Source organism: Eutrema salsugineum, unplaced genomic scaffold (genome assembly GCF_000478725.1).
Source record: "Eutrema salsugineum unplaced genomic scaffold, Eutsalg1_0 scaffold_14, whole genome shotgun sequence".
Lineage (NCBI taxonomy): Eukaryota > Viridiplantae > Streptophyta > Magnoliopsida > Brassicales > Brassicaceae > Eutrema > Eutrema salsugineum.
This window is the reverse complement of record NW_006256877.1, coordinates 8,512,502-8,527,168: the sequence shown is the minus strand read 5'-3', so window position 1 is coordinate 8,527,168 and position 14,667 is coordinate 8,512,502. Positions and strand designations below refer to the sequence as shown.

Sequence of the window (14,667 nt, the reverse complement as noted above, 5' to 3'; positions counted from 1 at the left end):
CTATATATCCAGTGCTTTCTTCTTGAAGAATGCAACAAAGACAAAACCACTGAAATTGATTTTTTCCACTCACAGTTTCGTTTCTGACATAATGATTATTGTCTAAACGAAGAAGAAAACGTACCAATATCGTTCTGATCATCATTGTTGGTGACTTGGTGCTCATTGCTCAACATGAAAATGAAAATAAGAACGAAGAAATATATTTATTTATACTCAAATTCTGTGTTCACACTTGCAACTAATCTATAACTCTGCCACATCAGCAGACTCTTCCGTGGAAAGTCAATGCACCAAGCTGAGCTTCAACGGTTTGACTCTTCTTTCTTCTGTCTTCTTCTTCGGGGATCTCTACGGACTACGGAACAGTGTCTAGGATCCATTGTTGCGTCTCTTCCAATTTCAATTTCTTTAAAGTCCCCATTAATGATGGACCTTTTCACTTCCGATTAATTAAGATCTTCTTCTGATGCTCTCTTCTTCCCTCATTTTGCTGTTTCGGGTCAGTTTCTGAAGGTATCTGATGAGTTTTGAATCCAATTCTATCGCAATTCATCAGTTTGGTGGTGTTCGTCTTCCAAATTGCGATGAGAATAGTTAATCGATTAGAGAGATTTCAATACTCCGACATCCGCAGATTGCTGTCGGGGATCATCGTCGTCACAGTTGGTTTTGTTGTTCTGCTTGTTCTGTGTTTCGGTCTTCCCTGTCGCAATGCTTCTTGCTTGTCTCTGGTTAAGGTTTCAGGGTTTGTAGACTCTCAAGTCTCTTTGGTCAAAACCGAGATGAAATACATAAATGTCTCTACTGATGTTGATGTTGATGAAGATGAAAAGGGGAAAAGAAAGAAAGATTACTCGTTGGATATCGATAGAGAAGATGATGATGTTGCAATTAGCAAAGTCAAAGTAGAGCTTAATGTATCTTTAGAGAAGCCTAAAATGGCAGTTGAAAGTTCGGTTTTGGTTAGTGGTAAAGATAGTAGAGAAGGTAATGTGTTGTCTATTATAAGACACAAGCAAGAAGCTGCAGTTTCTATAGCTCAGATGAACACATTGCTGATCCAGAGTCTTTCTTCTTTTCAATCCCCTGTAAGATTTTTTGATTCTTGAAAAGTCTCGATTTTCAAGCTTTCAAGAAACAAAGATAAACTGAAACACATCTCACTTCCATTTTATGCAGAAGCCTCGGTGGTCATCTGTTCGAGACTCTGAAATGCTCGCTGCGAAAACCGAGATCGAGAACGCTTCAGGTGTGGATGGATTCATTGGACTTGATGCTTCGGTTTATCGAAATATCTCCAAGTTTCAAAGGTGCCTCTCTCTCACACAATGTGTCAATATCAGCTTCTTTTTTCTTGTTTCTGCAATTCTGAAGATCTTGAGACTGTTGTCGTTTGTTAAAGTTTGAGACTTTTGGAATGTTTGGAGTAGGAGTGATGTGTTTGGTTATTTAGGAGTTATGACTTGATGGAGAGGAAACTCAAAGTTTATGTGTACAAGGAAGGAAAGAAACCGATATTCCATAAGCCAATGCCTAGAGGAATCTACGCATCAGAAGGTTGGTTCATGAAACTCATGGAAAGCAACAAGAAGTTTGTAGTTAAAGACCCGAGAAAGGCTCATTTATTTTACATACCCGTCAGCATAAAAGCTCTAAGGACCTCTCTGGGACGGGATTTTCAGACACCAACGAGCCTTGCAGACCATTTGAAAGAATATGTGGATTTGATAGCAGGAAAGTACAAGTTCTGGAACCGAACTGGTGGAGCCGATCATTTTCTTGTTGCTTGCCATGATTGGGTACACAATCATTTTCTTTCTGTCTTTCTTTTGTTCTTATATGTTTATGAGAGTCATGATACATCAATGTTAAGATCGTTTCATGAAAATCTTCCTAGAACGTTAATCCGGTATTGATACGAATCCAATAGTTCCATATCGAGAAACGGAAGCTCCTAAACATTTAGGAAGTGATCAGCAAACATGCTTCTAGTTCCTATGCTAATTAGGAAGTGTTCTGTCAGTTTTGAGGATTTATTATAAGTATGGAAAAGTCGTTGCTGAAGGTTTTATCAACTTATATGAGGGAAATGGGTTCTGTGTTTTTGGTGTTTACTCTCTTTATCCATTTGATTTTAATAAAGAATAGCTTTTGGGGTTTTATTGCTATCCAGTGATTCTATACTCTAACAGGTAACCAAGTGAGGCCAAGGAACATTGTTTTTCCTTCTGTTTGTACCTTTTTTGATGCTAAGATGTGTGTAAAGCTCAGAAAATCTGAGCTGTTTGTATGGTAACTTGCAGGGAAACAAACTGACAAAAAAACACATGAAGAACAGTGTTAGAGCACTTTGCAATTCAAATGTTGCACAAGGCTTCAGAATCGGGATCGATACAGCTTTACCGGTCACATATATACGCTCTGCTGAGTCCCCTCTTGAGTACCTTGGCGGAAAAACTCCATCTGAAAGGAAGATCCTCGCTTTCTTTGCTGGAAGCATGCATGGATATCTCCGACCGATCCTTCTTCAGCTTTGGGAGAACAAAGAACCTGACATGAAGATTCTCGGTCCAATGCCTCGTGACCCTCAAAGCAAGAAACAATACCGTGAATACATGAAGAGCAGCAGGTAAACCAAAACGAACCGAAATGCTTAAACTGAATACTGAACTGAAATGTGTTTATAAACCGATTGCTTTTGTCATTTTTCATACTGCATTTGGTTCTAGGAGAAGTTAAACTCTCATTTCAAACAGGTACTGCATATGTGCGAGAGGTTATGAAGTCCACACTCCTAGAGTTGTTGAAGCTATAATGAACGAATGTGTTCCAGTTATCATTGCTGATAACTACGTGCCTCCATTTTTCGAGGTTTTGGAATGGGAGGAGTTCGCGGTATTTGTCAAGGAGAAAGACATAGCAAATCTGAGGAACATTCTGTTATCGATACCAGAAGAGAGATACGTTGGGATGCAAGCAAGGGTAAACATGGTGCAGCAACATTTCCTATGGCACAAGAAACCGGTGAAGTTTGATCTGTTTCATATGATTTTGCATTCGGTTTGGTACAGCCGGATATCTAGAGTTAAAACCAGGCCTAGACACTGAGTAGTGTATGTCACTCTATACTTTGATAGATTTTGTCGATCTTTTGTGCTAAGTCGTTGAACTAACAAAGATGAGTTTAGGACAAAACTAAATTCTAACTTGCGATTACAACAAGTGAATAAAAATTGGTTGGGTTGATGTTTTGTTTTCAAAGCTACAGAGATCTAGTTTGGGTTGATGTTTTGTTTCAATCTCTCAGACAAATAATGTTTTCTATGGAAAGGTTGAAGCTCTGCATCTTTTCACATAGAGATCACTAGAAGTTTTTTTTTTTATTCATTCAACAAAACTTTGTCTAGAAACTTATTTGTTCATTCTTAGTCTCATCTAGTGGCTACTCCATATCCTGCAGAGAAAATACTTCTTGAAAACAAACATATTTTGATTCTCATACAAAGACAGCAATCCAAAATAGAGAATCAGAAGCAATAGTACTAGAAAACCAGAAAGTTAAAATCCCAAGTTCATAAATCAAAAGGAGGCATCGCATCTAAAAAAGACAACTTATTCATGTTCAAGTTCTACTTCTTTTCCATGAGCAAAGAAGTAACCTCATTTAACAAGGCTTGCCTTCGCATGACATATACATATTCTTCATGGCCGTCAACACCCGTTCAGTTTTCTCGCAGAAGAGCTCATCATCACGCAACAACTTCATCTCCTTTTCAGTTTTCTTCTTGGTCTCAATCGGCACCTTGCTCCACAGTTCTTTCACGGAATCTACACCAAGAATCTCAATCGAAGGAACAAGAAATGAGTTTTCGAACCACTCAGGTTCCATCACAACGTGCGGTACATCCTCAAACAATTTTTTAAAAGGAATGGGTTCCTTCTCCTTCCAAACATCAGTAGAAATCTTCTTGGCTGGCTTCGAGGTACCTTTACTTAGCTGCTTTGCTCCTGATTTCACCGCATGAGCCTGGCCTGAACCACACGCCTCTTTGTTCTTGAAAATCTTTGTTGGATGATCTTCAGGCTTGTTCTGCTCGCTGTTGCTTGAAGATGCGCACGATGAATCTTCTAACGGCTGCTTGAGATTCTCCTTTGCCATGGGAGTGTGATTGACTTGCATTCTGTGAGTGAGTGGTGAAGTGTTAGGGTTATTGGTACAGAAACTAACTCCAAACGAGTATATATAAAAAGTTGAAGATAGGCTTTTGAGCTTCCCAAATGTTATAATGACATATTGACATGTTATGTTTTCCAGAAACAACAGTTTCCCAAATAGAGAGATACTAGGGCTTGTTGAAAGCGTTTGCGTTTTCTGAGAAAGTAATAATTACTCATGTTTTATATATATAATTTTTTGGATTCATATATTAATTTTTTAAGTTTTTGATGCATTTTTTATTAAAGAACGTTAATCATTTGACTACTTTAAAAATATAATTTTTACGCTTCAAGAAACAAGATTAACTGAAAACATACATCGCAGTGCTTGCGTTATGGCCCATTGCTATGCCAAAATAGAGAACTCCATCTTCTCTTTTTGTAACCAAAACAATTTCAAGAACCTCATGTGGTTGCTATATATATATATATATATATATTTTTAATTGCATGAACATGTTTGTCAAGAAACGCCATAGTATGTTAAAAAAAAAAAGAAACGCCTTAGCAAAGATACTAAAGCTTACTGGCTGATTATAGTCACACATGTAATACAAAGCTTATAACATAATGGAACAAAAAATTTAGATATGAATATCCTTAGAAAAAAAAAACAAATCATTGCAGTTTGAAAATCGAAAGAAGAAGATTAGAAACTATCTAATATATAAAGACAGAAGGAGGGCTCTCCAGCGCCGACGCATCAGCACTCTCTTATTGGTCAATTTTTTTAACAAGTAATTCATTAAATAACATAAATAGATATAAATTATTTAATTTATATTTTACTATGTTAAATGAAAAAAATATTAAAGCATAAATTTGGAATAATAATAACTATAAAACTACAACACATAAAAAATATAACAGTCAAGAATATAAGAGAATGTCAAAAGTATAAAGAAAATGATAGAAATGAAAAAAAAAGAATATGACAATATACAAATTTTTAAAAGTACTGATTGGAAAGATAGATTCAATGATATATATGTAATAATAAATATGAAAATGATAAATTTAGAAAGTTCAAAATTATTGTTATGTGAAGATTTAAATGAAAAAAAACTCAAAAAATATGCAAAAAGTTATTAAAATCATAAAAAATGTAAAATGGTCAAAAACAAATTATGAGCTTAAAACTGAAAATAATATGTTTAAAACAACAACTGAAGAATAACAAATAAAAACAATAAAACTAAAGAAAATATATCAAACAACACTGATATACATATATAAACTATCTAATTTACATTTAACTATGTTAAATTAAAAATAGTAAAGCATAAATTTAGAATAAATGAAATTTAAATTTATTAAAGTATACTGATTGTCTTCTTATTTTTTTTTTCATGTGATTTAATCTTCATCTTTGAACTAATAAAAAAATTCAATCAATAAAATGAAGGAAAAAAACAAGGGAGAATTACTTTTATAATGCAAATTCAAACCAAATTTGTCTTCTTAATATTTTTTAAAAATATTTGTCCCTTTAATGTTTATATTAATATTAACCCAATTTTACCCTTAAATGTTCATATGATTAATTATTAATATATATTTAAAATTTAATAATATTCATTCCAAAAATAAATGTTTGTTATTGTCTCGCTTCTTCTCCTAATATCTCAATGAGAGCTTCTTCCATGTATTCTCTAAACATTGTGTAATTTATGTACCAACCTCCCTCAACTCAGCAACGTTCTTCACTGTTTTTTTAATTCAACAGTAACTAACCTAACTCGTTTTTCCTCATCAGTCACAAAAATCCACTTCTTATCTGTCTCTGATTTTTATAAACCACGAGTGACATAGGTAAATTTAGAAAAAATCTGTTTGATCAATGGAAAAGAAAAAGAAGAAGATAGCGATGACAGCAAAAAACAAAAAAAAAAAAACAAAAAACGTAAAAAAATAGATAATAAATGTGGAAAAAAAATAAAAAATTTTCAAAAATATTCAGTCTAGATGTTAACCAATTTTTCTAGATTTTCTCAAAATTTGGTAGAATACCTATTCTACGGTAATGTAGAATGAAGATCATATGTAGAAGAACTATTCTACAATAACGTAGAATCCGGTCTAATAAGTAGAGTTAATATTCTACGAAAATTTAGAACTTTGTGTATTCAGTAGAACTTATAATCTACCGTAATATAGAATATCGGTAACATTTAGAATACATTTTCCACCAATCGGTATAACATATAAAGAACTATAGAAAATAAATTCTACAGGCTGGTAGAATGTATAAAGAACGATAGAAATTGGATTCTATGTAAACGTAGATTGTAGAACACGCATTCTGCCATACATAGAATCAATTTTAAAAATATTTTTTAAAAATATTTTTCATTAAATGATATTCCAAAATATTTTTATTTCATTTCTAGGTATTTCCGAAATTTAGAAAAAATAGTTTCAATTTTATTTTTTTATTAAAATTACCGTAATTGATTTAAAAGGGCAACTATGTCAAAAAGTGACAAAAAATAGAAAACATTAAGGGGACAAATGTTAATTAATTTGACTTTATAAAAGCAATTCTCCTAAAAGACAAATTTGAGACCAACAATAAAAACAATTGTTAAAAAAAATTTCAAACAACTGAAAAAAAACAAGAACTGTATAAAACTACAACACACAAAGAATTATTCAATAATAGAGAAGATAAGAGAATATCAAAATTAGCGAGAAAAATAATAAAAAAGAAAAAAATAGAATATGACAACAAATAAATATACAAAATTTTAAAGGTATTGGTTGGAAAGATGGATTCAATGAAATATATGTACTAACAAAATAATAAAATAATAAAATGAAGAAGCTCAAAATAATTGTTATGTGAGAATTTTATTAAAAAAATTTGAAAAAATGGATAAAAGAAGTTACTACGATCATAAAAAAATGTTAAATGGTAAAAAGTAAGTTATGAGGCTAAACCTGAGAACAAGATATTTTTTTAAAAAAACAAGCAAACAACTGAAGAATAATAAATAAGAAAAATAAAACTTTAACATAAAAAGTTAAAAATATCAAAAATAGAGAGAAAATAAAAAAGAAGAAAAGAAAAGAAAAGAATATATATGGGAACAATTTTGAAGTCTGGGCGTTATCGGACTTTCCGTCCCTTCCGGGCCTCTTCCCGAGTACTTCTATTTACCAAAATATGAGCTTACTCTTTTGAAAAACAAAAGAGCTAGGCATGACAGATCCACAAAAGGATATTTATCCTTGGATCCTGTAGTATATTTAGAAAGCGAGGAACGACAAGATCTTCAACGGGAAAGAAATTTCTCCAGTAGATACTTTGATCCACACCAAGATTGAATCAGAAAGCTGGAAGCTTGCAAACGACCCAGAAGAAGACGAAGACGCAACAGACGAGATTACCCCCACTCCTTGGCTCCCGATTACTCTACCTGATGCCCCGAGGTTCCCGATTTGTCAGGTTGATGCATCCTGGACAGGCAGCGGCCTGGTTACTGGGCTAGGGTGGAGCATAAAGGAGGATAGGAGTGGTGAGACTTTTGGCCTTCAGGGCTGTCGTAGAAGCCTCTCGGTCCTTCATGCCGAGTTGGAGAGCCTCTTATGGGCTATGTCTTGCATGAAAGATCGACTGACCTTATCCGTCCACTTTCAAACCGATTGCTTGGATTTGGTAAGCATGTCAGAATCTCCATCGGATTGGCCATCTTTCTTATCAGAGTTGGAAGTCTTCCGCAATCTCCGAGAAAGCTTCTTAAACTTCATACTCTCTCATATTCCCAGAAGTTCAAATGTCCGAGCGGATAGTCTTGCAAAAGGAGCTCGAGCAAAAGACATTTTCTTTTCCCAAATCATTCATAACGAGCCAGTTATGGGAGGTTCTTCTGAACCACCTTTTAACGGGCCAATAGTGCTGTAATAGTTGGGTAGTTGAAAAAAAAATATATATATATGTAATAAGAAAATATGAAAATGATAAACTAAAAGAGTTAAAATTGTTAGTCAGGATTTTGATGAAAAATTCAAAAAGATAATATAGATGAAAGATGTTACTAAAATAATTAAAAAATGTACATTGAAAAAGTTAAAATTTATCTCAATATCAAAATTTAGATCTAGGAACTTGCAATTGGGATGAAGGAATTAAATATAAAATTGATAGTTATAATTAAAAATCTAAACATATTCATTTATATAAATAAAAAACAAGACCTGTGGATAGCACGGATTTTCTCCTAGTCTAATCTAATATATAGTATATTAAGGGGGCTCTCCGGAGGTTGAAACAGGAAAAACGTTTTGAGACCAAAAATAAAAGCAATAGTTAAAAAATATTTTCAAGCTACTGAAGAACAATAACCAGTAACTATAAAACCACAACACACAAAAATTAATGATAAATCATCAAAAAGATAAGAGAATAGAGAGAAAATGATTAAAATAAAATAAAAAATATAGTAAGAAATAAATATACAAAATTCAAAAAGAACTGGTTAGAAATATGGATTCAATGAAATATATAAAAGAACAAAATTTAAAAATGATAAATTGAGAAAGTTCAAAATTATTGTTATGTGATGATTTAAATGAATAAATTTGAAAAAAATGGATGAAAGAGGTTACTAAGATCATAAAAAAATTAATACTAAAAAGTAAGCTATGAAGCTAAAACTGGAAAAAATATATTTTAAAAAAACAAACAACGGAAGAATAACAAATAAAAAAATAAATCTAAAAAAATATATTAAATAACCTAAATTTAATTAACCTTTTTAATTTACATTTAGTTATGTTAAACTAAAAATATTAAACCATATACTTATAATAAATGAAACTCAAATTTGTTAAAGTGTAGCAATTGACTTTTTATTTTATTTTTCGTGTGATTTAATCGTCATCTTTGAACAACAAAGATAACTAAATCAACAAAATAAAGAAAAAAACAAGTTTTAAGACCAAATAATAACAAAAGTTAAAAAGATTTTGAAGCAACTTTTAAAAAAAATAAGAGCCAAAAAACTACAACACACGAAACAAAAATTCAATAAATATTTGAAAAGATAAGAGCATATCAAATTAGATAGAGGAAAATAGAAATTAGCAACAAATAGATATACAAAATTTAAAGGTACTGGTTAGAAATATGGATTTCAATAAAAATATGTGTAAAAACACAATACAAAAATGATAAATTTAGAAAGTTCAAAATAATTTTTATGTGAGAATTTCAATGAAATAAATTTGAAAACATAGATAAAAGAAATTACTAAGATCATAAAAAAGCAAATAGTAAAAAGTAAGTTATAAGGCTAAAACTGAAAACAATATGTTTTTTTTAAAAAAACAAGTAACTAAGAATAACAAATAAGAACAATAAAAAATAACATAAAAAAAAATCAATAAAGGATCGAAAAAATATAAAGATATCAAAAATAGAGAGAGAGAGAGAAAAAAAAAAGAAAAGAATATATATGGCAACAATTTTGAAGGTATTAGTTGGAAAGATGGATTGAATTAAATATGTGTAATAAAAAAATAAAAATGATAAATTGAGAAAGTTAAAATTATTGTTAGTCAGGATTTTGATAAAAAAACTCAAAAAGATAACAAATGAAAAAGCTTACTAAAATTATAAAAAAATGAAAATTATATATTGAGAAAGTCAAAAATTATATTTAGATCAAAATTTAGATCAAGGAACTCGAAATTTGGATGATGGAACTAGAAAATAAAATGATAGAAGAGATTACTAGAGTTATCAAACAAAAAAATTTATACAAAAAAATAAAATTGATAATTTAACTAAAAATCTAAAACATATTCACTTACACAATAAAACAAGCCCCGTGCATAGCACGGATTCTCTCCTAGTATATATAAAAAGCAAAAATAGCTACAGAATAACAACTACATTTTAATCTAATTGCAGGATTTAGACAGTACTATAATTTAATTTCAGGATTCAGACAGAGCAGATTCATGGGTCTCTGTTCTAAAAAAAACATAATAATGACTTGAGTCACTACATGAAAATGAAAAACGTAATCCGAGTGAACGACACAGTATCTTGTTGTAAAGAGATAAGTAATAACAAGCACAGTTTAGTACAAAACCAAATTTTAATTTGCGACTACAACTAGTGAATAAAACTCCCATGAAGTGAAGCAAAGCTGCAGAGCTCTAGTGATCTTTTGGTTGATATGGTTTGCTTAAAAACTCAGAGAGGTAAATTATATTATGGTTTCTAGGTATAGAAACCTTAAAGCTCTGCAGCATTTTACAGACAGATTCACTAAAATTTTATTGATTCATTCAACAAAAATTTTGTCTAGAAACTCATTTGTTCATTCTAAGTCTAATCTAGTGGCTTCTCCATATCCTGCAGAGAAAATACTTCTTGAATGCAAACATATTTTAATAACGTCTTCATACAAAGACAACAATCCAAAATAGAGAATCATAAGCAATAGTACTAGAAAACCAGAAAGTTAAAATCCCAAGTTCAAAAACAAAAGGAGGCATTGCATCTAAAAAGAAAAGACAGCTTAATCATATTCTATTTCGCTTCCGTGATGACAGAGGTAACCTTACTCAAGAGAGCTAGCCTTTGCAACACACATTCATCTCTCCTGCTCTTCAAGATCTCTTCAACGTTCTTGCATTCATGTTCACATTCCTTCAACAACTTTATCTTCTCTTCAGTTTTCTTCTTGCTCTCAATTGGCACCTTGCTCCATAGTTCTTTCAAAGAATCCACACCAAGAATCTCAACCGATGGAACAAGAAATGAGTTTTCGAACCATTCATCAGATTCTGTCACATCAAGCGATGACTCCTCCTCCACATCCACCTTAGCCTTGCCGGAACCACAAGCCTCCGTCTTCTTAACACTCCTTTTTGAATGATCTTCTGGTTCGTTCTCTTCTGTGGGAATGATGGTATGCTGGTTGTCTTCCTCTTCTCCGGACGAAATAACCAGCACGTCCTCCTCACCGTCGCTTGAAGTTGCAGACTTTGCCATTGTAGTGGGATTGATTTGGATTCTATGAATGAGTGTGTGGTGAAGTTTAAGAGTTTTGTGTACAGAAACTAATCCCAAACGAGTATATAGAAAATCTTCCAAGTTTAAGTTGAAAGAGACTATTCCCAATGTTGTAGAATGATGACCTATTATGTTTCCTAGAAACAATTTCCCCATAGAGATATTAGGTCTGCTTGAAGACGTTTACGTTTCCAGATAAGTAATCATTACTCCTTTTTTTGTTTTAAAAAATGTTTTATATACTACTTTTCGGCTTCATAAAGATAAATTTTCTAAGTTAGGCTTCAAAGAAAGCATATATCAATTAAAAATAGAACAAAAAAAATCTGAATTAAAATTTTGGACTCCAAACGAGTAGTATAAAATAAAATTTCAGCTTTTCCCAATGTTATAAAATGATGACCTGTTTGTTATGTTTACAAAGAATAGTTTTCCGATACTAAGGTTTGTTTAAGACGTTTTTGTTTCCTGATAAGTAATCTTTACTCTTGTTTGTTTGTTTTTTTGTTTTTTTGTTTTTTTGTTTTTTTGTTTTTAGTGTTTATCATATTTTTTCGGTTTCATAAAAATTAATTTTCTAAGTTTTTATGCACTTTTAGGCTTTAAGAAACAAGATAACTGAAAGCTTACATCTTAGTGTTTGCGTTATGGCCCATTGCTATACAAAAAAAAACTGGCAAAAGAGAGAACACCATCTTGATATTTTCAAGGTGAATCCAACTCAATAAAATTAAAAAATTTCAAGAACGTCATGTGTTTGCATGAACATGTTTGTCAAGAAACGCCTTAGCCAAGTTACTAAAGCTTACACTGACTGATTCAGCAGTCGCGTACCTCTTGATGAGATCCACCACTTCTGGTCTCAAAATCTCCTCCCTAGTTGCTCTGTTATAGTCACACATGTAATACAAAGCCCCCAACGCGTAATTCACCTGTTAGGAAACAAAACGGTTTTTCTATTTACAACAAACCAGCGTAAAATCAATGAGGCGAGAAACCCTGTATACTCACAGTGTTCCAGACAGGGCTTGATAAACATTTGATTATAAGTCCATCAGCCTCAACAATTGTAGCAGCATTCTTTGGCTCTGCACATGAAGAGGAAAGAGCATGAATTTGATTATAAATAGCGAAAATAGTTTAGCCATCAGAGTATATTCCACTTATATTTCAGGCATACCGGCACAAGCATTGCATATTCCTCCTATCCCGAATTCCACAAGCTTCTCATTTGGCTCTGTTATACAGTCTATGAATAGTTCCAAGACATTTAGCTGCTCAATGAACACCATTAACATTTCATCATTACAATAGCGTAATGGGGTATATTCAGGTCCTATATGGTGAGGTGAGCGATAAAACATGAGCAAAGTCGAGGTTACCTAACATAAAATGGTATAGCTGTAAGGGTCATATGCGAAATTCGCCAAGTTTACAACAATTCTCTCTTTTGTTTCTGCAGGTTGAAGACAGTAATCATGTTATCGATACTTAAGTGAGGAAACCAGAGATATAGTAGCTTAAGGATTGCTAAGCTATATCCTAATAGAAGCAACTAAAAGTTATGCAGCAAATTTTTGCCATGAGAACAAGTTAAAAACGACATAAAATTTAACAATTTAACATATTCTATATATGAAGCCTATGATCATATATCCCATAATAATTTTTGCTTATGATGTTCCTATACCTGGCTATAAAACTAGGACTACCATCAATCTACGACTCTGGTCAACGAAGGCCCCTTCAGAATTTGATTTATCTTCATACAACTCTGGGAAGCATACTGAGGCAGCAGAAGCTCTATTTAACGCTGAGAAGGTCTGTATCTTTCTACTCTCCTCTTAGCCTGCATGAGCATCATCAATGCGCAGAAATTTTTTATTTAAAATAAAAATAAAATGTCTATAGGAAGATGCATTAAGTTTCATTTAAAGGTTGCTTTCACATTTGTGTTTATCAAAGCAAGCACCTTTAAATTCTATCTTATTCATGATCTATTTACAATAAGTGTATATATTGAATGAGAACGAGCAGAATTAATTACTTATTACATGAAGATTTAGTCTTGCTTCACTTGTTCTTGTTTATATAACAACGAGCTTTCGAGTATACATACTGAAAATAGTTGTTTTATTCCCTTCTCCCATGATGGAATTAGATTTGTTACGTGCTTTATCCAGGAGATGAGTCAAATGAAGGAAAGGCATTTCGTCGGAAGCAACAGTACACTCTGTGCTCGGCCTCGCTCCAAGATATCATTGCACGTTATGAGACAAGGTCTGGAGGAAGCATCAACTGGGAAGAATTTCCAGAGAAGGTTGCAGTGCAGATGAATGACACTCACCCTACCCTTTGTATACCTAAGCTAATGAGGATTCTAATGGATATGAAAGGACTAAGCTGGGAGGACGCTTGGAAAATCACTCAAAGGTACCTTTTTAAGTTGCTGAAGTAATCGTAGAACTCCACACTGTGTCTGTTCCTATAATCTAGTTTCTTGTTCTTATTTGTTTTCAGTGTGTTTCTGAAAAGTTGATAATTTTTCTAGGACTGTATGATAGAGAAAGAAGAGATGAAAGAGACGATTGTATTGATTGTAGAGAATGTATTACAATTGTAAACGCTTGTATGTAAATCTAGTTACACTCTCATGGCCAATGCAAGTAGATTCCAGATCTCATAACAATCTAGCGATAGCGTCTAGAGTTTACAACAAAAAAACATAAAGAACTCAATCTCCCTCCTATCTCATTTATAAACGACTCACACTCATAACAGCAAACCCTCTTCTTCATTCGGAGTCTTTGCTTTACTCTTCTTCATTTGAAATTGCCATGTCATCAGTTGCTTCCCCTGTTTCCAATGGCTTCTTGTTCATTCTTCGAGAATACATTCTATGGAAGTACTTATCAATACTCCCTCCATTGAAATCAAGCTTGCCCTCAAGCTTGTAAGTCGGAAACCTCTCTGTAAACTCCGAAAGCAACATCCAAGTTGTTGTATTGTATCCGCACACGAGGTTATTTAGGTAAATGTATTTAGGTGGAGCTCGGAGATTCTTGTTTGAATAGAGGTGAGATCGATATGATGTTTTCGAGGTGATATCACGAGGTCAAGTAAACGAGGTCAGAGTTGAAGATTTTAAGTATCGAGTGTTTTAGTCTTTTTTCAGATTACCGATCCCGTATATAAATGAAGTTACAGGGCTATTTATAGTGTTCAAATTAGGTTACATCTCTGTCAGAGTAGCTTGGACGGCCGGGTAGATAGACCTGACCGACCGTCTATCGGAGTGTCTCACTGGCGAGCTGTTTCATCAACGTCGACGTGGCGAGCTTCTCCTTCAACGTCGACGTGGCGAGCTTCTCCTTCAACGTCGACGTGGCGAGCTGCTCCTTTGTTATGGGAAGCTCATC

The 14,667-nt window shown here is 32.9% G+C and overlaps 1 protein-coding gene and 1 pseudogene across 1 annotated transcript; one reads left to right on the top strand and one right to left on the bottom strand.

Moving 5' to 3' along the window:
* Positions 1–357: 357 nt before the first annotated feature.
* Positions 358–3,158, top strand: LOC18022878 (probable glycosyltransferase At3g07620). Its single transcript, XM_024158836.1, has 5 exons — positions 358–1,091; positions 1,183–1,313; positions 1,457–1,802; positions 2,307–2,632; positions 2,760–3,158. Exons 1-5 carry the CDS (start codon positions 588–590, stop codon positions 3,109–3,111), a joined length of 1,659 nt encoding a protein of 552 aa, XP_024014604.1. The 5' UTR covers positions 358–587; the 3' UTR covers positions 3,112–3,158.
* An 8,839-nt stretch (positions 3,159–11,997) lies between these two features.
* Positions 11,998–13,458, bottom strand: LOC18022876 (annotated as a pseudogene).
* Between the last annotated feature and the right edge of the window lie 1,209 nt (positions 13,459–14,667).

What these genes read in the sequence shown, in the direction of transcription:
- LOC18022878 (XM_024158836.1), top strand. Translation starts at nt 588, where the DNA reads ATGAGAATAGTTAATCGATTAGAGAGATTTCAATACTCCGACATCCGC. An exon ending in TTTCTTCTTTTCAATCCCCT is followed by an intron (nt 1,092 to 1,182) that starts GTAAGATTTTTT and finishes CATTTTATGCAG; the next exon opens with AAGCCTCGGTGGTCATCTGT. An exon ending in GAATACATGAAGAGCAGCAG is followed by an intron (nt 2,633 to 2,759) that starts GTAAACCAAAAC and finishes CATTTCAAACAG; the next exon opens with GTACTGCATATGTGCGAGAG.